This window comes from Aulonocara sp. 'chitande type north' Nkhata Bay, linkage group LG22 (assembly GCF_057382095.1).
Source record: "Aulonocara sp. 'chitande type north' Nkhata Bay isolate Kocher_YH1m ecotype deep benthic linkage group LG22, A_spYH_male_GT1.1, whole genome shotgun sequence".
NCBI classification, from domain to species: Eukaryota; Metazoa; Chordata; class Actinopteri; order Cichliformes; family Cichlidae; genus Aulonocara; species Aulonocara sp. 'chitande type north' Nkhata Bay.
In genome coordinates this window covers 10,963,431-10,989,476 of record NC_141364.1, presented here as the reverse complement: position 1 = coordinate 10,989,476, position 26,046 = coordinate 10,963,431, and the positions used below count along the sequence as shown (strand labels likewise).

At 41.2% G+C, this 26,046-nt stretch overlaps 1 protein-coding gene across 1 annotated transcript; it reads left to right on the top strand.

The window, feature by feature from the left end:
- Positions 1 to 16,336: 16,336 nt before the first annotated feature.
- Positions 16,337 to 25,904, top strand: LOC147303576 (uncharacterized). The gene is made up of 8 exons (XM_086281274.1): positions 16,337 to 18,855; positions 18,952 to 19,949; positions 19,998 to 20,522; positions 20,763 to 20,906; positions 21,051 to 21,901; positions 21,974 to 23,645; positions 23,742 to 25,789; positions 25,848 to 25,904. Exons 1-8 carry the CDS (start codon positions 16,337 to 16,339, stop codon positions 25,902 to 25,904), a joined length of 8,814 nt encoding a protein of 2,937 aa, XP_086137400.1.
- Positions 25,905 to 26,046: the final 142 nt, after the last annotated feature.

Genomic DNA, 26,046 nt, shown 5'->3' with positions numbered 1-26,046 from the left:
ACCATCAACTTCACCTGAACCAACAGCTTCACCTGAGCCAACAGCTTCACCTGAACCATCAACTTCACCTGAACCAACAGCTTCACCTGAACCATCAACTTCACCTGAACCAACAGCTTCACCTGAACCAACAGCTTCACCTGAACCATCAACTTCACCTGAACCATCAACTTCACCTGAACCAACAGCTTCACCTGAGCCAACACCTTCACCTGAACCATCAACTTCACCTGAACCAACAGCTTCACCTGAACTAACAACTTCACCTGAACCAACAGCTTCACCTGAACTAACAACTTCACCTGAACCAACAGCTTCACCGGAACCATCAACTTCACCTGAACCAACAGCTTCACCTGAACTAACAACTTCACCTGAGCCAACACCTTCACCTGAACCATCAACTTCACCTGAACCATCAACTTCACCTGAACCAACAGCTTCACCCGAGCCAACACCTTCACCTGAACCATCAACTTCACCTGAACCATCAACTTCACCTGAGCCAACACCTTCACCTGAACCATCAACTTCACCTGAACCAACAGCTTCACCTGAACTAACAACTTCACCTGAACCAACAGCTTCACCTGAACTAACAACTTCACCTGAGCCAACACCTTCACCTGAACCATCAACTTCACCTGAACCAACAGCTTCACCTGAACTAACAACTTCACCTGAACCATCAACTTCACCTGAACCCACAACTTCACCCGAACCAACAGTTTCACCTGAACTAACAACTTCACCTGAACCTACAGCTTCACCCGAACCAACAGCTTCACCTGAACTAACAGCTTCACCTGAACTAACAGCTTCACCTGAACCTACAGCTTCACCTGAACCATCAACTTCATCTGAACCTACAGCTTCACCCGAACTAACAGCTTCACCCGAACCAACAGCTTCACCCGAACCAACAACTTCACCTGAACCAACAACTTCACCCGAACCAACAGCTTCACCTGAACCAACAACTTCACCTGAACCAACAGCCTCACCTGAACCAACAACTTCACTTGAACCAACAACTTCACCCGAACCAACAGCCTCACCTGAACCAACAACTTCACCTGAACCAACAACTTCACCCGAACCAACAACTTCACCCGAACTAACAGCTTCACCCGAACCAACAGCTTCACCCGAACCAACAACTTCACCTGAACCAACAACTTCACCCGAACCAACAACTTCACCTGAACCAACAACTTCACCCGAACCAAGAGCTTCACCTGAACCAAGAGCGTCACATGAACCAACAACTTCACCTGAACCCACAACTTCACCCGAACCAAGAGCTTCACTTGAACCAACAGCTTCACTTGAACCAAGAGCTTCACCTGAACCAACAGCTTCACCTGAACCCACAACTTCACCCGAACCAAGAGCTTCACATGAACCAACACCTTCACTTGAACCAAGAGCTTCACTTGAACCAACACCTTCACTTGAACCAAGAGCTTCACCTGAACCAACAGCTTCACCTGAACCAAGAGCTTCACATGAACCTACAACTTCAGCTGAATCAAAAAAAATGGGACCAACACATTATTCTGTGCTTCCTGAACCAGTAATTGATTCACATCCTGTTGTTCCCCCTGTCACACAGCGTAAGAAAGAGCACAAATTAGATACACACTGGAGAAGGCGCAAGTGCTTCAGAGGATAAGTGGAGTAATAAATGTAACAATAAAAGTAATACTTAAGTAATAATTATTTGTAATAAGTTACAGAAAAGGAATACAATTGTCTGTAAACAAATGTCTTAGAAATGGGAAAATGAAAATTCCGCATATTATAGTGTCAGTGATGAATTAAACTATCCTTGTTTACTTTACGGTACAGTAGACAGAATTTAAGAGAAAATTTAAACATTTTGTAAATAATCAGACATGTGGTCATATAATTACCACTGTACTTTAGATTTAAGGGTAGTTAAGTTGCTTTCACAGTTCAGGTGCATAATTTTTTCACAGTTACTTATGTTATCAACAGGACTCAGGATGTTCACAAGTGATCTTTAACATGGTAAAATATAAATTTGCTGTCATACTTGACCTTTCCTAGCAAGGCTAACAAGTGAGGTAATAGCTTTTAAAAGTTAGAAATATTATTAAATATTAACCCATAAAATATAGAAAAAATATACCATCCATATTTAATTACAGAATATTAAAGCCCAATTACAGCAAATGGAAACTTTACCACAAATCCATGTGAAATTTAACAAGAAGCTTTTGAGAGGGAAATAGACCAATTTTTATTGGAGAATTTCACGTTTATTACCATCTATTTTTTTCTTCTTAGTAAGTAGTTAGTTTAATGATCAACATTTGATAATAAAACTCTTAAAATTTTCAAAATCTACTAGTTAAATAATCCTAAATATTAGGAATAGAAGCTTTACTCTGTTTTATGTCATTTTAACTAATATGGTGAGTATTAAATTCACCATTTAATGGATCTTAATATGAGGAATATAAGCTTTTCTATGTGTCTATATTTAATGCCAAACAGCATTAGAATAGTCTAAATAAATAATATCAATATAAGAAAATGTCTCAAATGTTAAACAGTCAGCAGGAGTGATGAAGCTTCAAAACATTTGCTTAAAAGAATGGAGCTAAACTCATTATATTATATTATTCCAGCTCAGGACAGATGGTCAGCCTGACGCAGGGCTGGAATAATATAATATAATATAATATAATATAATATAGGCAGCACGGTGGTTAGCACTGTTGCCGCACAGCAAGAAGGTCCTGAGTTCAATTCCACCATCAGGCCGGGGTCTTTCTGTGTGGAGTTTGCATGTTCTCCCCGTGTTTGTGTGGGTTCCTTCTGAGTACTCTGGATTCCTCCCACCGTCCAAAGACATGCAGTTTGTGGGGATAGGTTAACTGATTAATCCTGGTCCGGCTAAAGAACTAGAGTATGTCAGCTAAAGAGTCCTTATTCTTACATGTAGTGTATGTAAAATATGTAAAGGATAGAAAATTGAGCTGACTCATCACCTCCCTAACTATCTTTAAAGTCATATTTTACTAAAACTGCTACAACATGGCCTTCACATGTCTTTCTCTCTCAATTTTTCTCAGTGTCTCTCTTTCTCTCTCCTACACTACTAAAAATAAAAGATTAGAGAGCAGAAACATGCAAATCACCGTTTATCTTTATGTTCACTGTTACAGCAGCTCACTTTACCGGAGACCATTGTCTATTGTTACAGCTATATCCGCATTAAATGTACAAGCGTTTTGAAGTTTTGGGAATTCTTTTACAAATTAGCCGGTGGGAAAAAAATGTAAAGGCATTTTGGAAAGAAATTTGGACACATCCTGACTGTCTGAGCTCAACAGACCAGCCTATAAACGGATTATGGAGATTAATCACTTCCTCTGCTTTTTCTCTATGTAAGTAAAACAAAAAATGATGGTAACACTTTAGAATAATTCACACTATAAACCATTAGTAAGGTATTAGTAAGTGCTTAATTCAGTGATTATGTTTTAGTAGTCATTTATATGTTTATTAGTGATTAATGAGCTCATATATAACGCGTTCATGGTATCATTAGAATGATTGTGTTGCACATTTATATATATAATCCTTAAGATATGAGCTCATTGTTTGTAAGTGTGTTAATAGAGGTTTTATACATACTTATTTCATGCTGTAATCCATGGCTAATTTAGACAGTTTATAGTTATTAGGTAAGTATTTTGTGTGACCTCATCTAAAGTGGGAACTGTTATTGCCTTATAAAACATTTATAAATGAAAAGAAAAGTATGTCAAGACTCAAACAAGTATTAGCTATCTTCACAATAGAAAAATTACAGACAACCTATAAAGAGATACAGAATATATTTATATACTGATAGCAAAAAACAACCTATCTGAGAGCTGAAGAATACTGAAATGAGTTCGTAAGAGCAGTCTTCCATTAAAATAAAAATTGAATAAGGTTATCAGAAAACTGTGTGTCCATCATATTAAATTGATAATATAGGAAAAAGTCTTTGGAATTTTTAAGAGTTTGGAATACCTTTGGTTCATTCCTGAGTTTCAGCTTTCTTCTGGTTTGTAGTCTGTTAGCTAGATTTAGTCAGATAAGTCAGCATCGAGTAGCTTCACTTGCAAAGTGCTCCTGAATTAAATGAAATAGAGTTATCACAGAGGTGAACTCAGCTGGAAAGAAACGTGTACTGGATGATCTCCTTCTTCTTCTCATTTATATAAAACAGGGATGGTACTGCATTAATATCAGTAAATACCAGTATTTAATGGTCATAATGACAATAAAATCTGAATTCTCAAAATACTGTGTCAACCTTTTTGGTACAGCAATGCTTACGCAGTATTCTACCTTTTTATATCCATCTTCTTTTTATTCTCTTTTTAGTAGCAGTGAATCTAACCATATTAAATATTAGTATTATTAGCACTAATGGTGAACAAAAGGCAGCCCCTGAAGATGTACACGGTGTAACAATAACACAGGAATGAAGTAAGCTAGCATCAAAAACAAAGGTAGAATTGTGTAAAACAACCATAACAGCATAACAGAGACTGTGTAAACAGAGACTGTGGTGCTAATGGGTCAAAAACATGGCTAAGGGGCTAGTTAGCCATGTTAGCTTAACTCAGCTATACTCACAGAGAAACAGTTCCAGGACAGTTACAGTGGGATGCAAAAGTTTGGGCAACCTTGTTAATAGTCATTATTTTCCTGTATAAATCGTCTGTTGTTACAATAAAAAATGTCAGTTAAATATATCATATAGGAGACACACACAGTGATATTTGAGAAGTGAAATGAAGTTTATTGGATTTACAGAAAGTGTGCAATAATAAAAAACAAAATCAGGCAGGTGCATAAATTTGGGCACCACAAAAAAAGAAATGAAATCAATATTAAGTAGATCTGCCTTTTGCAGAAATTACAGCCTCTAAACGCTTCCTGTAGGTTCCAATGAGAGTCTGGATTTTGGTTGAAGGTATTTTGGACCATTCCTCTTTACAAAACATCTCTAGTTCATTCAGGTTTGATGGCTTCCGAGCATGGACAGCTCTCTCTAACTCACACCACAAATTTTCAATAATATTCAGGTCTGGGGACTGAGATGGCCATTCCAGAACGTTGTACTTGTTCCTCTGCATGAATGCCTTAGTGGGTTTTGAGCAGTGTTTCGGGTCGTTGTCTTGTTGAAAGATCCAGCCCTGACGCAGCTTCAGCTTTGTCACTGATTCCTGGACATTTGTCTCCAGAATCTGCTGATATTGAGTGGAATCCATGTGTCCCTCATCTTTGACAAGATTCCCAGTCCCTGCACTGGCCACACAGCCCCACAGCATGATGGAACCACCACCATATTTCACTGTTGGTAGCAGGTGTTTTTCTTGGAATGCTGTGTTCTTTTTCCTCCATGCATAACACCCCTTGTTATGCCCAAATAACTCAATTTTACAGGGAGTGCAGAATTATTAGGCAAATGAGTATTTGATGCAAATGAGAGTGATGCAGAGGAAGCCTTTTCTCCGCCCACAGCACAAACAGAGCCACTTGAGGTTTGCTAAAGCACATTTGGACAAGCCAGCTTCATTCTGGAATAAGGTGCTGTGGACTGATGAAACTACAGTGCAGAATTATTAGGCAAGTTGTATTTTTGAGGAATAATTTTATTATTGAACAACAACCATGTTCTCAATGAACCCAAAAAACTCATTAATATCAAAGCTGAATGTTTTTGGAAGTAGTTTTTAGTTTATTTTTAGTGTTAGCTATTTTAGGGGGATATCTGTGAGTGCAGGTGACTATTACTGTGCATAATTATTAGGCAACTTAACAAAAAATAAATATATACCCATTTCAATTATTTATTTTTTACCAGTGAAACCAATATAACATCTCCACATTCACAAATATACATTTCTGACATTCAAAAACAAGACAAAAGCAAATCAGTGACCAATATAGCCACCTTTCTTTGCAAGGACACTCAAAAGCCTGCCATCCATGGATTCTGTCAGTGTTTTGATCTGTTCACCATCAACATTGCGTGCAGCAGCAACCACAGCCTCCCAGACACTGTTCAGAGAGGTGTACTGTTTTCCCTCCTTGTAAATCTCACATTTGATGATGGACCACAGGTTCTCAATGGGGTTCAGATCAGGTGAACAAGGAGGCCATGTCATTAGTTTTTCTTCTTTTATACCCTTTCTTGCCAGCCACGCTGTGGAGTACTTGGACTCCACTCATGTTTTTCTTGAAGGATGCAGACTTCTTCCTGTACCACTGCTTGAAGAAGGTGTCTTCCAGAAACTGGCAGTAGGACTGGGAGTTGAGCTTGACTCCATCCTCAACCCGAAAAGGCCCCACAAGCTCATCTTTGATGATACCAGCTCAAACCAGTACTCCACCTCCACCTTGCTGGCGTCTGAGTCGGACTGGAGCTCTCTGCCCTTTACCAATCCAGCCACGGGCCCATCCATCTGGCCCATCAAGACTCACTCTCATTTCATCAGTCCATAAAACCTTAGAAAAACCAGTCTCGAGATATTTCTTGGCCCAGTCTTGACGTTTCAGCTTGTGTGTCTTGTTCAGTGGTGGTCGTCTTTCAGCCTTTCTTACCTTGGCCATGTCTCTGAGTATTGCACACCTTGTGCTTTTGGGCACTCCAGTGATGTTGCAGCTCTGAAATATGGCCAAACTGGTGGCAAGTGGCATCTTGGCAGCTGCACGCTTGACTTTTCTCAGTTCATGGGCAGTTATTTTGCGCCTTGGTTTTTCCACACGCTTCTTGCGACCCTGTTGACTATTTTGAATGAAACGCTTGATTGTTCGATTATCACGCTTCAGAAGCTTTGCAATTTTGAGACTGCTGCATCCCTCTGCAAGATATCTCACTATTTTTGACTTTTCTGAGCCTGTCAAGTCCTTCTTTTGACCCATTTTGCCAAAGGAAAGGACGTTGCCTAATAATTATGCACACCTGATATAGGGTGTTGATGTCATTAGACCACACCCCTTCTCATTACAGAGATGCACATCACCTAATATGCTTAATTGGTAGTAGGCTTTCGAGCCTATACAGCTTGGAGTAAGACAACATGCATGGAGAGGATGATGTGGACAAAATACTCATTTGCCTAATAATTCTGCACTCCCTGTAAAATTGAGTTATTTGGGCATAACAAGGGGTGTTATGCATGGAGGAAAAAGAACACAGCATTCCAAGAAAAACACCTGCTACCAACAGTGAAATATGGTGGTGGTTCCATCATGCTGTGGGGCTGTGTGGCCAGTGCAGGGACTGGGAATCTTGTCAAAGATGAGGGACACATGGATTCCACTCAATATCAGCAGATTCTGGAGACAAATGTCCAGGAATCAGTGACAAAGCTGAAGCTGCGCCAGGGCTGGATCTTTCAACAAGACAACAACCCGAAACACTGCTCAAAACCCACTAAGGCATTCATGCAGAGGAACAAGTACAACGTTCTGGAATGGCCATCTCAGTCCCCAGACCTGAATATTATTGAAAATTTGTGGTGTGAGTTAGAGAGAGCTGTCCATGCTCGGAAGCCATCAAACCTGAATGAACTAGAGATGTTTTGTAAAGAGGAATGGTCCAAAATACCACAATCCAGACTCTCATTGGAACCTACAGGAAGCGTTTAGAGGCTGTAATTTCTGCAAAAGGCAGATCTACTTAATATTGATTTCATTTCTTTTTTTTGTGGTGCCCAAATTTATGCACCTGCCTGATTTTGTTTTTTATTATTGCACACTTTCTGTAAATCCAATAAACTTCATTTCACTTCTCAAATATCACTGTGTGTGTCTCCTATATGATATATTTAACTGACATTTTTTTATTGTAACAACCAACGATTTATACAGGAAAATAATGACTATTAACACGGTTGCCCAAACGTTTGCATCCCACTGTACTTCTGATGTGCACGTTTCTGAATCTCCTCTTTCAATCTACACGGCTGTTGTTCCAGACTACAGTTATCCCCAAGTAACACAACTTGTTTTACTCAGTGAGTCTCTAATCTACTCTAATCTGATTTCTCTTCCTCACGCTAACTTCTCCGAATGTTTTGAATGAGGAGGCCATGAAGTATTTTTTTCATTCCAGCCGAGTTTGCCTGTGTGAAAGCACAGAGCTGGATATTCTGACTAATTAGTTTATTTCAGGAGCACTTTAGAACTGAACCTGACTGGCCAATGACTTATTTGGCTAGAGTTAACTAATAGAGGATTTGGATCAGTGTTGCCAACTCCTCAGTAAGAAAAATCACTATTGGTTGTCCTAAAAGACACTAGAAGTCACTAAATGATGTCATCGCCTAATTTGCATAATTGGTCATTCTTATAATTATAATTGTAACCGACTCTGTAGGAGAGAGAAATAACATCATGGAAGAGACATAAAATGAGTAAAAAAAAACACCCTAAAAGCATTTAGAATATATTTAGAACTACACATTAAATTTCTTTTAGCAATTATTGTTTTTTTAATGTCACAGTTCCAACTTTCCTTCTTTATCTGGGCTTGGGACTGGCAAAAGTGACCCGAAATAGACAGCCTGGGACACTTTTTTCGTGTGTGTTTTTAAGTAGTTTTAAATCTTGTCACCCACAAAAAGTAAGAGTAAAAGAAGAATTGACTGCGTTATAGCCAGGGTGTGATTCATTTGCAGTTTGGAAGCGTATGGGTGAACATCTTCTGCTCTGACAGCAGCTGGGGGCAACTGCTGCGTGAGGACTGTCCCCCGCCTGTGAGCGTTTTGGCACTGGCGAGCAGCCCACAGCAGAGTTGAGAGTAAGAGCGATATGTGCTTTCACATCAAAAAGTCATCATAAGTCTCCAATAACACCAGTAAAAGTCACCAGATTTGTCGCTAGTCACTTTTTAGGAAAAAAAGTCACTAAAGGGGGGCTGAAAACTCGCTAAATATAGTGACAAAGTTGCTAAATTGGCAACACTGATTTGGATTTTCTCTATTTCTTTGTGCTTTGCCTGTGTTCTTTTTACATGAGCTTATACTTTATATGTTGAGGTACTTTTATTTTAATTTTTAAATCTTTATAAGGCAAAAATAGTCCTGGTTACACAAAATACTTAACAACTAGTAACTGTATGAATTAGCCATGGATTACAGCTTGAAATAAGTATGTATAAAACCTCTATTAACACTCACGAACAATAAACTAATATCTAAAATCTTAATGATTATATATATAAATTCTTATCTAAATACTTTGTTGATCACTTATTTAGACTTTCTAAATTAAAAAATGAACATGCTGTATATGAGATCTTAAATCAAAAATAAACATTATATCTAGATTTATAAATTCTATAAGTTACATACTAAGGAGAAGTAATGCTTCATAAATGATGCATTAAGCACTTACTAATGCTTGATAGTGTGACATTATTCTAAAGTGTTATCAGTTGTGAGCTTTATATTTGTTCTACTTACAAGTAAGACTTGTTGTGATTTGAAAACATATTCAGCAAACATTTCTGTCCTTCTTTTGTTTGGTATAGAAATAAACAATTCTAACTTTTTTTCTGACTTTGAAAGAACAATGAAAGAATTAAAAATAGAAGTAAAAATGTCTTCCTCTCACCAGAATAACCTCCTGCTCAGGTTCATGGTTAGGTTTCAATGAAAACCCAGACCTGGATCCAAGATCTTATAACCTTGACTGGATGAAGTCTATACCTGAAGAGACCCCACTATCTGCTATCTCCATTCCTGGAACACACGAAAGCTTAACATTATACGGAGGACCACTTGCTATATGTCAAGTTTGGAATTTGAAGCAGCAACTTAATGTGGGAGTACGATATTTTGACTTGCATGCTGGGATTTGGTTGCCTACACAAAAAAATGTTTATATTCGGGATAGTCACTGGATGTTTTGGCAGCATACGGAATTAGATAATGTCCTCAGAGACATTCTTGATTTCTTAAGAGATCACAAAAGTGAGACAGTGATTTTGAAAGTGACATTACATGGTCTTTACAAGAAACAAGTTGTGCAGTTGACAAAGGAATTAATTGACAACTTCAGAAATAAAATATGGACACAGACGATGACACCAAATATGAAGGACGCAAGGGGCAATATTGTTTTTCTCCAGACTGATGTGTTTCATGCTGGAACAGAAAACCATGACTCACGTTTCTTTGAACGTAATAGGCTCAAAAATGTAGAACAGAGACTAAAGCAAATCAAGTCACACATCTGTGAACATCACATTGTGGTAACTGAGACATCAACGTCACTTTTTAACAGTCCAAAAATGTTTGCTCAAAATGTTAACAAGTGGCTTTACAACTTTGTGGACCGGCATAAAAAAATCTCTAAAAACTATGGTTGCTTAGGTGTCATAAGTATGAACTTCCCAAGTGCTCAGCTTATTAAAAACATCATTCAGCTCAAACCATGTGAATGTGGCCAAAGACCAGGAAGAGGAAAAAGTGGAAAGGAGCAACAAAAACCATTTGGGCCAAAGATTAATACAGAATCACCATCATCTGAGCAGCATACCACCAGTTCACCTGAATCACCACAACAACCTGAACCAGCAACTGAACCAACTAAAGCACCAGCACCAAAAGGTGCACCTCAACCAGTCACTGCACCTGAACCAACAGCTGCACCTGAACCAGTAGCTGAACCATCCACTGCACCTGAACCAACAGCTGCACATGAACCAGTACCTGAACCATCCACTGCACCAGAACCAGTAGCTGAACCACCCACAACACCTGAACCAGCAGCTGCACCTGAACCAACAGTTACACCTGAACCAGTAGCTGAACCATCCACTGCACCTGAACCAACAGCTGCACCTAAACCAGTACCTGAACCAACAGCTGCACCCGAACCAGTACCTGAACCACCCACAACACCTGAACCAGCAGCTGCACCTGAACCAACAGTTACACCTGAACCAGTAGCTGAACCATCCACTGCACCTGAACCAACAGCTGCACCTAAACCAGTACCTGAACCAACAGCTGCACCCGAACCAGTACCTGAACCACCCACAACACCTGAACCAGCAGCTGCACCTGAATCAACAGTTACACTTGAACCAGTAGCTGAACCAACAGTTGCACCTGAACCAGTACCTGAACCAACAGCTGCACCTGAACCAGTACCTGAACCACCCACAACACCTGAACCAGCAGCTGCACCTGAACCAACAGTTACACCTGAACCAGTACCTGAACCATCCACTGCACCAGAACCAGTAGTTGAACCACCCACAACACCCGAACCAGCAGCTGCACCTGAACCAACAGCTGCACCTAAACCAGTACCCGAACCAACAGCTGCACCCGAACCAGTACCTGAACCACCCACAACACCTGAACCATTCACTGCACCTGAACCAACAGCTGCACCTAAACCAGTACCTGAACCAACAGCTGCACCAGAACCAGTACCTGAACCACCCACAACACCTGAACCAGCAGCTGCACCTGAACCAACAGTTACACCTGAACCAGTAGCTGAACCATCCACTGCACCTGAACCAACAGCTGCACCTAAACCAGTACCTGAACCAACAGCTGCACCCGAACCAGTACCTGAACCAACAGCTGTATCTAAACCAGTACCGGAACCATCCACTGCACCTGAACCAACAGCTGTATCTAAACCAGTACCTGAACCATCCACTGCACCTGAACCAACAGCTGTATCTAAACCAGTACCTGAACTATCAACTGCACCTGAACCAGTCACTGAACCAACAGCTACACCTGAACCAATACCTGAATCAACAGTTGCACCTGAACCATCCACTGCACCTGAGCCAACAGCTGCACATGAACCAGTAACTGAACCAATAGCTACACCTGAACCAACAGCTGCACCTGAACCAATACCTGAACCATCCACTGCACCTGAACCAACAGGTGCACCTGAACAAACAGTTACACCTGAAGCAGTACCTGTACCATCCACAACAACTGAACCAACAGCTGCATCTGAACCAGTACCTGAACCAACAGCTGCACCTGAACTCACAACTGCACCTGAACCAATACCTGAACCATCCACTGCACCTGAACCAACAGCTGCATCTGAACCAACAGCTGCACCTGAATCAACAGCTGCATCTGAACCGATGACTGCACCTGAACCAACAGCTGCACCTGAATCAACAGCTGCATCTGAACCCACGGCTGCACCTGAACCAACAGCTGCATCTGAACCAACAGGTGCATCTGAACCCACGGCTGCACCTGAACCTATACCTGAACCATCCACTGCAGCTGAACCAACAGCTGCACCTGAACCAACAGCTGCATCTGAACCCACGGCTGCACCTGAACCAATACCTGAACCATCCACTGCACCTGAACCAAAAGCTGCACCTGAATCAACAGCTGCATCTGAACCATCCACTGCACCTGAACCAACAACTGCATCTGAACCCACGGCTGGACCTGAACCAATACCTGAACCATCCACTACACCCAAACAACCAGATGCAACTGAAGGAACTGCTGCACCTGAACCACTATCTTAAGTCTGGATAAATGTGGAGTTTTTGGGATCCTCCTAAAGAGTCTTAAGCCAGAGCGAAAAGAAAATCACAAGCATTATGGGTTTTACTTACTCAATTATAATTGAAAATATTGTGTTGTCAAGTCACAACCCCCCCCCTCCCCCCCCCCCCAAAAAAAACAAAAAACAACCATAGATCTTCTCCTGCATAAGAAAGTGGTTCTAAGCCCCCAAACTCAATCTGAGACAATAATTTGAGTAGATTAAAGCCCAACTGCTTCATATTAACACACAGCAAATGAAAACTTTACCACAAAACAAATGTTTGAGAAATTTAACGAGGACCCAAGTTTTTTCTCTGTTAAGCCAACTTTTGAGCGAGAAACAGACCTATTAATAATGGAGAAGAATTTCACTTTTATTTATTGAATTGTAGCAGTGATTGCCAGTTATTTTTCTCTTCTGTTTACTTATGTGATATTAAAGTTAGTAAACTGAAGTTTTCCCAGCAGGAATGCCAAACATTGCCTGGTTTCAACTTTTAAAACTGAATGTTTTGATGCATGCTCAATCATCCAGGTAGATAAATCCCAAAAGATTGATTCTGTTCATCTGGACATATGGTTTGTAACTTGGATGAGTGACAAGACGTTTCTCCCGCTGGAAACGCTACATCCAGATGAACAGAATCAACCTTTTGGGGTTTTAAAACTGAAGAATTTTCTCCATCTTGTTTGATTATTAATTTAAACATTGGGATTCAGCTATGATTATCAAACCATTTTTTACCATAATTTTAGTCATTCATTGAAAGGAAAACAAAAAATACCAAAATAATTAGCTGTGACTGTGAATATAAATAATAACGAGTAGCAGAACATAAAAAATGATAAAGAAATATGATTTATGACATGAATATGATAGCTTTTCTTAATTTATATAATTTAGATCATAAAACACTTGAAAAATTTCCAAAATCTACTAGTTAGATAATCATAAATATTAGGAATAGAAGCTTTACTCTGTTTTATGTCATTTTAACTAATATGTGATACTCAGGTAATTGTTGTACCCAGTATCATGTGCATGAAAACTAAGTTTTCATGGAAAGATTCACTGGCTAAGGGTTCTAAATATGAGAAAGATATGCTTTTATATGTTTCTACATTTATGAAAAAAACAGTATTAACATAGTCTAAATAAATAATATCAATATGAGAAAATGCCTCAAATTTTAAATGGTCACCACATTCCACATTAGACTTTAAAACTTTGCTTAAAAGAATGAAGCTAAACTGTTGGATTAGATTAGATTAGATTAGATTAGATTAGATTAGATTAGATTAGATTAGATATTTATCGTGTCTTTATGGTGAAGTAAAGGTTTATTGAAAATTGACTCTGCTGTATGTATCTCTAATCCAATTGCTGATGCTGATATATGTCTCTGCAGCTGATTTGAGTAGTCATGCTCCCCTGAACTTCCTGAACACCTGTAGTAATCTTCATTTAAATCAGGGCTGAAAACTTTTAGCCCTGATTTAAGTCCTTTTATTCTGAGTGCCCTACCAATTAAATAATTTATGTGACAAAGTTGTTTGTTAAGTTTGAATAAAGAAAATCATTGTCTTAAATTCATATTGATGACTCTTACCACAATTCTTCTAGAAACACTTCCAGGTACTCAGCAGCCACACTAAATCCCATCTAGGCATTTTTTGTAATTTTTTTGAAGCACTACCTAAGTTAACTTTAATTTCAGTGGTTAAGGTTAATAAAAAACAGAATATACAGAACATTCAGTCAAATAAGATTTGATGAGTTGACAGATTAAATCAGGCAGGAGTCTCTGTGGTCTGTAATGTTTGCAGACAACATTGTGATCTATATTGATAGTGGAGAGCAGGTGGACGAGAGCCTGGTGTGAAAGAGGAGGGATAGGGTGAGATGGAAGCAGATGACCCCTAAAGGACGGAGCAAAAAGAAAAGGCATTGTCCTTTTGATGTCATTAAACAGAATAAAGGTTTAAAGGAGAGGCTGAATTCAACATTCTAAAACTATGTTCATCAAGTGACCTGGCTGATGTTTAGAGCTCCAATTTACAGTTAAGACAACTGTATCCCACTTTTCATGTAATTGTATTCTTATATTGATCTCCCCATTAGCACAGTGTTGTGGCTTTGATGAGTGTGGGTGAAATGATGAACCAATCATTGAAGATTTCCTTATATAACTCACAGGCTGAATCCAAAACTATTAAGGTGTTCCAGCTAAAGAACGTAGGGGATGCCTAAAAACAGATATTCGGTGAAGGAATACTCTTACATGTAGTGCATGTAGATATGTAGTCTATGCAAAATATGTAAAGGATAGCCATTTGAGCTGACTCATCACCTCCCTGACTGTCTTCAAAGTCATATTTTACTAAATAAACTGCTACAACATGGCCTGCACACCTCTTTTACAACGTCTCACTCTCCATTTGTCTCAGTGTCTCTCTTTCTCTCTCCTACACTACTCCAAATAAAAGATTAGAGAACAGAAACATGCAAATCAAAGGTTATCTTTATGTTCACTGTTACAGCAGCTCACTTTACCAGAGACCATTGTCTATTGTCACAGCCATGTCCGGAGCTAAATGTAAAAGCGTTTTGGAGTTTTGTAAATTCTTTTACAAATTGGCTGGTGAGAAAAAAATGTAAACGCATTGGAAAGAAATTTGGACAAATCCTAAATTCCTGAGCTTGATGGAACAACCAGATTATGGGGATCTATAATTTTCTCTCCTTTTTCTCTATGTAAGTAAGACAATATTATTGATTTTATAATAATAGTTTATAATTGCTTTACTTTTAAGACTGACTTATTGTGATGGGAAAGTGTATTTGGCAAATATTTCTATCTTCCTTTTTCTTGTTGTAGAAATAAACAATTAGAATTGCTTTTTTGACTTTGAAAGAATGATGAAAGAATTAAAAATAGAAGTAAAAATGTCTTCCTCTCACCAGAATAACCTCCTGCTCAGGTTCATGGTTAGGTTTCAATGAAAACCCAGACCTGGATCCAAGATCTTACAACCTTGACTGGATGAAGTCTATACCTGAAGAGACCCCACTATCTGCTATCTCCATTCCTGGAACACACGAGAGCTTAACATTATACGGAGGACCACTTGCTATATGTCAAGTTTGGAATTTGAAGCAGCAACTTAATGTGGGAGTACGATATTTTGACTTGCATGCTGGGATTTGGTTGCCTACACAAAAAAATGTTTATATTCGGGATAGTCACTGGATGTTTTGGCAGCATACGGAATTAGATAATGTCATCAGAGACATTCTTGATTTCTTAAGAGATCACAAAAGTGAGACAGTGATTTTGAAAGTGACATTACATGGTCTTTACAAGAAACAAGTTGCTCAGTTGACAAAGGAATTAATTGACAACTTCAGAAATAAAATATGGACACAGACGATGACACCAAACATGAAGGTCGCAAGGGGCAATATTGTTTTTCTCCAGACTGATGTGTTTCATGCTGGAACAGAAAACCATGACTCACATTTCTTTGAACGTAATAGGCTCAAAAATGTAGAAGAGAGATTAAAGCAAATCAAGTCACACATCTGTGAACATCACATTGTGGTGACTGAGACATCAACGTCACTTTTCAACAATCCAAAAATATTGGCTCGAAATGTCAATGAGCAACTTTACGACTTTGTGGACTGGCATAAAAAAATCTCTAAAAACTATGGTTGCTTAGGTGTCATAAGTATGAACTTCCCAAGTGCTCAGCTTATTAAAAACATCATTCAGCTCAAACCATGTGAATGTGGCCAAGGTCCGGAAGGAGGAGGAAGTGGAAAGGAGCAACAAAAACCATTTGGACCAAAGATTAATACAGTAGTACCGTCATCTGAGCAAAGGACCACGAGTTCACCTGAACCACCCACAACACCTGAACCAGCGGGTGAACCAACTAATGTAACTGCACCAAAAGGTGCACCAAAAAGCACAGAGACACTTGAACGAGTCACTGAACCGTCCACTGAACCTGAATCAAAAGATACTTCTGAACCAGTCATTGAACCAACAACAACGTCTGAAATGACAGCTGATGCTGATCCAGTCACAGAAACATCCACTTCATCTGAATCAATGGTTACTTCTGAACCAGTCACTGAACTAACCACTCTGTCTGAATCCATGGGTACTTCTGAAGCCGTCGCTGAAGAAACAACCACATCTGAAAGAACAGTTGAAAATGAACCAGTCACTGAACCATCCACTCCATCTGAAACCATAATTACTTCTGAACCAGTCATTGAACCATCAACTCCACCTGAATCAATGGTTACTTCTGAACCAGTCCCTCAACCACCTAACCCATCTGAATCAATGGTTACTTCTGAACCAGTCCCTCAACCACCTAACCCATTTGAATCGATGGTTACTTCTGAATCTGTCACTGAACCATCCAGTCCTTCTAAATCTGTGGTTACTTCGGAAGCTGTCACTGAGCCATCCACTCCAGCTGAATCAATGGTTACTTCAGAACCAGTCACTGAACAAACAACCACATCTGAAACAGCAGTTGAAACTGAACCGGTCACTGAACAATCCAGTCCATCTGAATCAGTGGTTACTACTGCAGTTGTCACTGAACCATCAACTCCAACTGAATCAGTTATTACTTCTGAACCAGTGACTGAACCATTTACTCCATTTGAATCGATTGTTACTTCAGAACTAGTTACTGAGCAACCCACTCCATCTGAATCAATGGTTACTTCTGAAGCCTTCACTGAACCATCCACTCCATCTGAATCAATGGTTACTTCTGAAGCAGTCACTGAACCAGGAACCACATCTGAAAAACCAATTGAAACTGAACCAGTGACTGAACCATCCACTCCATCTGAAACACCACTTGAAACTGAGCCAGCCACTGAACCATCTACTACATCCAAATCAGTGGTTAATTCTGAAGCTGTCACTGAACCATCTACGGCATCTGCATCAGTAGTTACTTCTGAAACACTCCAGGAACCATCTACTCCATCTGAATCAATGGTTAGTTCAGAAGTAGTCACTGAGCCATCCATTCCATCTGAATCAATAGTTACTTCAGTCACTGAACCAACAACCCCATCTCATACACTAGTTGAAACTGAACCAGTCACTGAACATTCCAATTCATCTGAATCAGTGGTTACGTCTGAACCAGTTACTGAACCACCCACTCCATCTGAATCAATAGTTACTTCAGAACTAGAAACTGAACCATCCACTTCATCTGAATCAGTAGTTACTACTGAAGCAGTCACTGAACCAACAACCACATCTGAAACACCATTTGGAACTGAACCAGCCACTGGACCATCCAGTTCATCTGATTCAATGTTTGCTTCAGAAACAGTCACTGAGCCAACAACTCCATCTGAAAAACCAGTTGAAACTGAACGACCCACTGAGCCATCTACTCCATCTGAATCAATGGTTACCTCAAAACCAGTCACTGAACCAACAGCTGCATTGGAAACACCAGTTGAAACTGAACCAGTAACTGAGCCATCCACTCCATCTGAATCAGTGATTGCTACTGAAGCTGTCACTGAACCACCCACTCGATCTGAATCAATGGTTACTTCTGAAGCTGTCACTGAACCAGGAACTGCTTCTGAAACGCCACTTGAAACTGAACCAGTGACTGAAACACCCACTCCATCTGAATCAATTGTTACTTCTGTACTAGTCAGTGACCCAAGAATTGCATCTGAAACAACAGTTGATACTGAATCAATAACAGGGCCATCCACTCCATCTGAATCAGTGGTTACTTCTGAACCAGTGACTGAACCACCCACTCCATCTGAATCAATGGTTACTTCAGAACCATTCACTGAACCACCCACTCCATCTGAATCAGTGGTTACTTCTGAAGCTGTCACTGAACCATCCACTCCACCTGAATCAATGGTTACTTCAGAACCAGGCACTCAACCACCAACTCCATCTGAATCAATGATTACTTCAGAACCAATCACTGAACCATCCACTCCATCTGAATCAATGGTTACTTCTGTACCAGTCAGTGAACCAACAACCACATCTGAAACACCGGTTGAAACTGAACCAGTTACTGAGCAAACCAGTCCATCTGAATCAATGGTTACTTCAGAATCAGTCATTGAACCATCCACTCCATCTGAATCAGTGGTTACTTCTGAAGCTGTCACTGAACCATCCACTCCATCTGAATCAATGGTTACTTCTGTACCAGTCACTGAACCAACAACCGCATCGGAAACACCAGTTGAAACTGAACCAGTAATTGAGCCATCCACTCCATCTGAATCAGTGGTTACGTCTGAAGCTGTCACTCAACAATCCACTCCATCTGAATCAGTGGTTACTTCTGAACCAGTGACGGAACCATCCACTCCACCTGAATCAGCGGTTACTACTGAAGTCGTCACTGAACCATCCACTCCATCTGAATCAGTGGTTACTTCTGAAGCTGTCACTGAACCATCCACTACACCTGAATCAATGGTTACTTCAGGACTATTAACTGAACCATCCACCCTATCTGAATTAGGGGTTACTTCTGAACCAGTCACTGATTCATCTACTCCATCTGAATCAATGGTTACTTCAGAATCAGTCACTGAACCAACAACCACATCTGAAACACCAGTTGAAACTGAACCAGTCACTGAGACATCCACTTCATCTGAATCAGTGGTTACTTCTGAAGCTGTCACTGAATCAAGAACCGCTTCTAAAACGCCACTTCAAACTGAACCAGCCAGTGAACCATCCACTCTATCTGAATCAATGGTTACCTCAGAACCAGTCACTGAACCAACAATTGCATCTGAAACACCAGTTGATACTGAACCAGTAACTGAGCCACCAACTCCACCTGAATCAGAGTTTACTTCTGAACCAGTGACTGAACCATCCACTTCATCAGAATCAATGGTTATTTCAGAACCATTCACTGAACCACCCACTCCATCTGAATCAATGGTTACTTCTGAAGCTGTCACTCAACCATCCACTCCATCTGAATCAATGGTTACTTCTGAAGCAGTCACTGAACCCTCCACTCCATCTGAATCAGTGGTTACTTCTGAAGCAGTCACTGAACCATCCACTCCATCTGAATCAATGGTTACTTCTGAAGCAGTCACTGAACCATCCACTCCATCTGAATCAATGGTTACTTCTGAAGCAGTCACTGAACCCTCCACTCCATCTGAATCAGTGGTTACTTCAGAACCAGGCACTGAACCATCCACTCCACCTGAATCAATGGTTACTTCAGAACCAGGCACTGAACCATCCACTCCACTTGAATCAATGGTTACTTCAGAACCAGGCACTGAACCATCCACTCCACCTGAATCAATGGTTACTTCTGTACCAGTCACTGAACCCTCCACTCCATCTGAATCAGTGGTTACATCTGAAGCTGTCACTGAACCATCCACTCCACCTGAATCAATGGTTACTTCAGAACCAGGCACTGAACCATCCACTCCATCTGAATCAATGGTTACTTCAGAACCAGGCACTGAACCATCCACTCCATCTGAATCAGTGGTTACTTCTGAAGTTGTCACTCAACCATCCACTCCACCTGAATCAATTGTTACTTCTTTACCAGTCAGTGAACCAACAATCGCATCTGAAACACCAGTTGATACTGAACCAGTAACTGAGCCCTCCACTCCATCTGAATTAGTGGTTACTTCTAAATCAGTCACTGAACCATCCACTCCATCTGAATCAGAGTTTACTTCTGAACCAGTGACTGAACCATCCACTCCATCAGAATCAATGGTTACTTCAGAACCATTCAATGAACCACCCACTCCATCTGAATCAATGGTTACTTCTGAAGCTGTCACTGAACCATCCACTCCATCTGAATCAGTGGTTACTTCTGAAGCTGTCAATGAACCATCCACTCCACCTGAATCAATCGTTACTTCAGAACCAGGCACTCAACCACCAACTCCATCTGAATCAGTGGTTATTTCAGAACCAATCACTGAACTATCCACTCCATCTGAATCAATGGTTACTTCAGAACCAGTCATTGAACCATCAACTCCAACTGAATCAGTGGTTACTTCTGAAGTTGTCACTGAACCATCCACTCCACCTGAATCAATTGTTACTTCTTTACCAGTCAGTGAACCAACAACCACATCTGAAACACCGGTTGAAACTGAACCAGTTACTGAGCCAACCAGTCCATCTGAATCAATGGTAACTTCAGAACCAGTCAATGAACCATCCACTCCAACTGAATCAGTGGTTACTTCTGAAGCTGTCACTGAACCATCCACTCCACCTGAATCAATCGTTACTTCACAACCAGGCACTGAACCATCCACTCCACCTGAATCAATGGTTACTTCAGAACCAATCACTGAACCATCCACTCCATCTGAATCAATGGTTACTTCTGTACCAGTGACTGAACCCTCCACTCCATCTGAATCAGTGGTTACTTCTGAAGCTGTCACTGAACCATCCACTCCACCTGAATCAATGGTTACTTCAGAACCAGGAACTGAACCATCCACTCCATCTGAATCAGTGGTTACTTCTGAAGTTGTCACTGAGCCATCCACTCCACCTGAATCAATCGTTACTTCTTTACCAGTCAGTGAACCAACAATCGCATCTGAAACACCAGTTGATACTGAACCAGTAACTGAGCCCTCCACTCCATCTGAATTAGTGGTTACTTCTAAATCAGTCACTGAACCATCCACTCCATCTGAATCAGAGTTTACTTCTGAACCAGTGACTGAACCATCCACTCCATCAGAATCAATGGTTACTTCTGAAGGTGTCACTCAACCATCCACTCCATCTGAATCAGTGGTTACTTCTGAAGCTGTCACTGAACCATCCACTCCACCTGAATCAATCGTTACTTCAGAACCAGGCACTGAACCACCAACTCCATCTGAATCAGTGATTACTTCAGAACCAATCACTGAACCATCCACTCCATCTGAATCAGAGTTTACTTCTGAACCAGTGACTGAACCATCCACTCCATCTAAATCAGTGGTTACTTCTGAAGCTGTCACTGAACCATCCACTCCACCTGAATCAATCGTTACTTCAGAACCAGGCACTGAACCACCAACTCCATCTGAATCAGTGATTACTTCAGAACCAATCACTGAACTATCCACTCCATCTGAATCAATGGTTACTTCAGAACCAGTCATTGAACCATCAACTCCAACTGAATCAGTGGTTACTTCTGAAGTTGTCACTGAACCATCCACTCCACCTGAATCAATTGTTACTTCTTTACCAGTCAGTGAACCAACAACCACATCTGAAACACCGGTTGAAACTGAACCAGTTACTGAGCAAACCAGTCCATCTGAATCAATGGTAACTTCAGAACCAGTCATTGAACCATCCACTCCAACTGAATCAGTGGTTACTTCTGAAGGTGTCACTCAACCATCCACTCCACCTGAGTCAATCGTTACTTCAGAACCAGGCACTGAACCACCAACTCCATCTGAATCAGTGATTACTTCAGAACCAATCACTGAACCATCCACTCCACCTGAATCAGTGGTTACTTCTGAAGCTGTCACTGAATCATCCACTCCATCTGAATCAGTGGTTACTTCTGAAGCAGTCACTGAACCAACCACTCCATCTGAATCAATGGTTACTTCTGTACCAGTCACTGAACCCTCCACTCCATCTGAATCAGTGGTTACTTCTGAAGCTGTCACTGAACCATCCACTCCATCTGAATCAATTGTTACTTCAGAACCAGGCACTGAACCACCAACTCCATCTGAATCAGTGATTACTTCAGAACCAATCACTGAACCATCCACTCCATCTGAATCAATGGTTACTTCAGAACCAGTCATTGAACGATCCACTCCACCTGAATCAGTGGTTACTTCTGAAGTTGTCACTGAACCATCCACTCCACCTGAATCAATTGTTACTTCTTTACCAGTCAGTGAACCAACAATCGCATCTGAAACACCAGTTGATACTGAACCAGTAACTGGGCCCTCCACTCCATCTGAATTAGTGGTTACTTCTAAATCAGTCACTGAACCATCCACTCCATCTGAATCAGATTTTACTTCTGAACCAATGACTGAACCATCCACTCCATCAGAATCAATGGCTATTTCAGAACCATTCACCGAACCACCCACTCCATCTGAATCAATGGTTACTTCTGAAGCTGTCACTCAACCATCCACTCCATCTGAATCAGTGGTTACTTCTGAAGCAGTCACTGAACCCTCCACTCCATCTGAATCAGTGGTTACTTCTGAAGCTGTCACTGAACCATCCACTCCACCTGAATCAATGGTTACTTCAGAACCAGGCACTGAACCATCCACTCCACCTGAATCAATGGTTACTTCTGTACCAGTCACTGAACCCTCCACTCCATCTGAATCAGTGGTTACATCTGAAGCTGTCACTGAACCATCCACTCCACCTGAATCAATGGTTACTTCAGAACCAGGCACTGAACCATCCACTCCACCTGAATCAATGGTTACTTCTGTACCAGTCACTGAACCACCCACTCCATCTGAATCAATGGTTACTTCTGAAGCTGTCACTCAACCATCCACTCCACCTGAATCAGTGGTTACTTCTGAAGCTGTCACTGAACCATCCACTCCACCTGAATCAATCGTTACTTCAGAACCAGGCACTGAACCACCAACTCCATCTGAATCAGTGATTACTTCAGAACCAATCACTGAACCATCCACTCCACCTGAATCAGTGGTTACTTCTGAAGCTGTCACTGAATCATCCACTCCATCTGAATCAGTGGTTACTTCTGAAGCTGTCACTGAACCATCGACTCCACCAGAATCAATGGTTACTTCAGAACCAGGCACTGAACCATCCACTCCACCTGAATCAATGGTTACTTCAGAACCAATCACTGAACCATCCACTCCATCTGAATCAATGGTTACTTCAGAACCAGGCACTGAACCATCCACTCCACCTGAATCAATGGTTACTTCAGAACCAGGCACTGAACCATCCACTCCATCTGAATCAGTGGTTACATCTGAAGCTGTCACTGAACCATCCACTCCACCTGAATCAATGGTTACTTCAGAACCAGGCACTGAACCATCCACTCCACCTGAATCAATGGTTACTTCAGAACCAATCACTGAACCATCCACTCCATCTGAATCAATGGTTACTTCTGTACCAGTCACTGAACCACCCACTCCATCTGAATCAACGGTTACTTCTAAAGCTGTCACTCAACCATCCACTCCACCTGAATCAGTGGCTACTTCTGAAGCTGTCACTGAACCATCCACTCCACCTGAATCAATCGTTACTTCAGAACCAGGCACTGAACCACCAACTCCATCTGAATCAGTGATTACTTCAGAACCAATCACTGAACCATCCACTCCATCTGAATCAGAGTTTACTTCTGAAGCTGTCACTGAATCATCCACTCCATCTGAATCAATGGTTACTTCAGAACCAATCACTGAACCCTCCACTCCATCTGAATCAGTGGTTACTTCTGAAGCTGTCACTGAACCATCCACTCCACCTGAATCAATGGTTACTTCAGAACCAGGCACTGTACCATCCACTCCACCTGAATCAATGGTTACTTCAGAACCAGGCACTGAACCATCCACTCCACCTGAATCAATGGTTACTTCTGTACCAGTCACTGAACCCTCCACTCCATCTGAATCAGTGGTTACATCTGAAGCTGTCACTGAACCATCCACTCCACCTGAATCAATGGTTACTTCAGAACCAGGCACTGAACCATCCACTCCACCTGAAGCAATGGTTACTTCAGAACCAATCACTGAACCATCCACTCCATCTGAATCAATGGTTACTTCTGTACCAGTCACTGAACCACCCACTCCATCTGAATCAATGGTTACTTCTGAAGCTGTCACTCAACCATCCACTCCACCTGAATCAATCGTTACTTCAGAACCAGGCACTGAACCACCAACTCCATCTGAATCAGTGATTACTTCAGAACCAATCACTGAACCATCCACTCCACCTGAATCAGTGGTTACTTCTGAAGCTGTCACTGAATCATCCACTCCATCTGAATCAGTGGTTACTTCTGAAGCTGTCACTGAACCATCGACTCCACCAGAATCAATGGTTACTTCAGAACCAGGCACTGAACCATCCACTCCACCTGAATCAATGGTTACTTCAGAACCAATCACTGAACCATCCACTCCATCTGAATCAATGGTTACTTCAGAACCAGGCACTGAACCATCCACTCCACCTGAATCAATGGTTACTTCAGAACCAGGCACTGAACCATCCACTCCATCTGAATCAGTGGTTACATCTGAAGCTGTCACTGAACCATCCACTCCACCTGAATCAATGGTTACTTCAGAACCAGGCACTGAACCATCCACTCCATCTGAATCAATGGTTACTTCTGTACCAGTCACTGAACCACCCACTCCATCTGAATCAATGGTTACTTCTAAAGCTGTCACTCAACCATCCACTCCACCTGAATCAGTGGTTACTTCTGAAGCTGTTACTGAACCATCCACTCCACCTGAATCAATCGTTACTTCAGAACCAGGCACTGAACCACCAACTCCATCTGAATCAGTGATTACTTCAGAACCAATCACTGAACCATCCACTCCACCTGAATCAGTGGTTACTTCTGAAGCTGTCACTGAATCATCCACTCCATCTGAATCAATGGTTACTTCAGAACCAATCACTGAACCATCCACTCCATCTGAATCAATGGTTACTTCTGTACCAGTCACTGAACCACCCACTCCATCTGAATCAATGGTTACTTCTGAAGCTGTCACTCAACCATCCACTCCACCTGAATCAGTGGTTACTTCTGAAGCTGTCACTGAACCATCCACTCCACCTGAATCAATCGTTACTTCAGAACCAGGCACTGAACTACCAACTCCATCTGAATCAGTGATTACTTCAGAACCAATCACTGAACCATCCACTCCACCTGAATCAGTGGTTACTTCTGAAGCTGTCACTGAATCATCCACTCCATCTGAATCAATGGTTACTTCTGAAGCAGTCACTGAACCCTCCACTCCATCTGAATCAGTGGTTACTTCTGAAGCTGTCACTGAACCATCGACTCCACCAGAATCAATGGTTACTTCAGAACCAGGCACTGAACCATCCACTCCACCTGAATCAATGGTTACTTCAGAACCAATCACTGAACCATCCACTCCATCTGAATCAATGGTTACTTCTGTACCAGTGACTGAACCCTCCACTCCATCTGAATCAGTGGTTACTTCTGAAGCTGTCACTGAACCATCCACTCCACCTGAATCAATTGTTACTTCAGAACCAGGCACTGAACCATCCACTCCACCTGATTCAATGGTTACTTCAGAACCAGG

What these genes read in the sequence shown, in the direction of transcription:
- LOC147303576 (XM_086281274.1), top strand. Translation starts at nt 16,337, where the DNA reads ATGAACTTCCCAAGTGCTCAGCTTATTAAAAACATCATTCAGCTCAAA. An exon ending in AATGGTTACTTCAGAACCAG is followed by an intron (nt 19,950 to 19,997) that starts GCACTGAACCAT and finishes CTTCTGTACCAG; the next exon opens with TCACTGAACCCTCCACTCCA. An exon ending in CGACTCCACCAGAATCAATG is followed by an intron (nt 25,790 to 25,847) that starts GTTACTTCAGAA and finishes TGGTTACTTCAG; the next exon opens with AACCAATCACTGAACCATCC.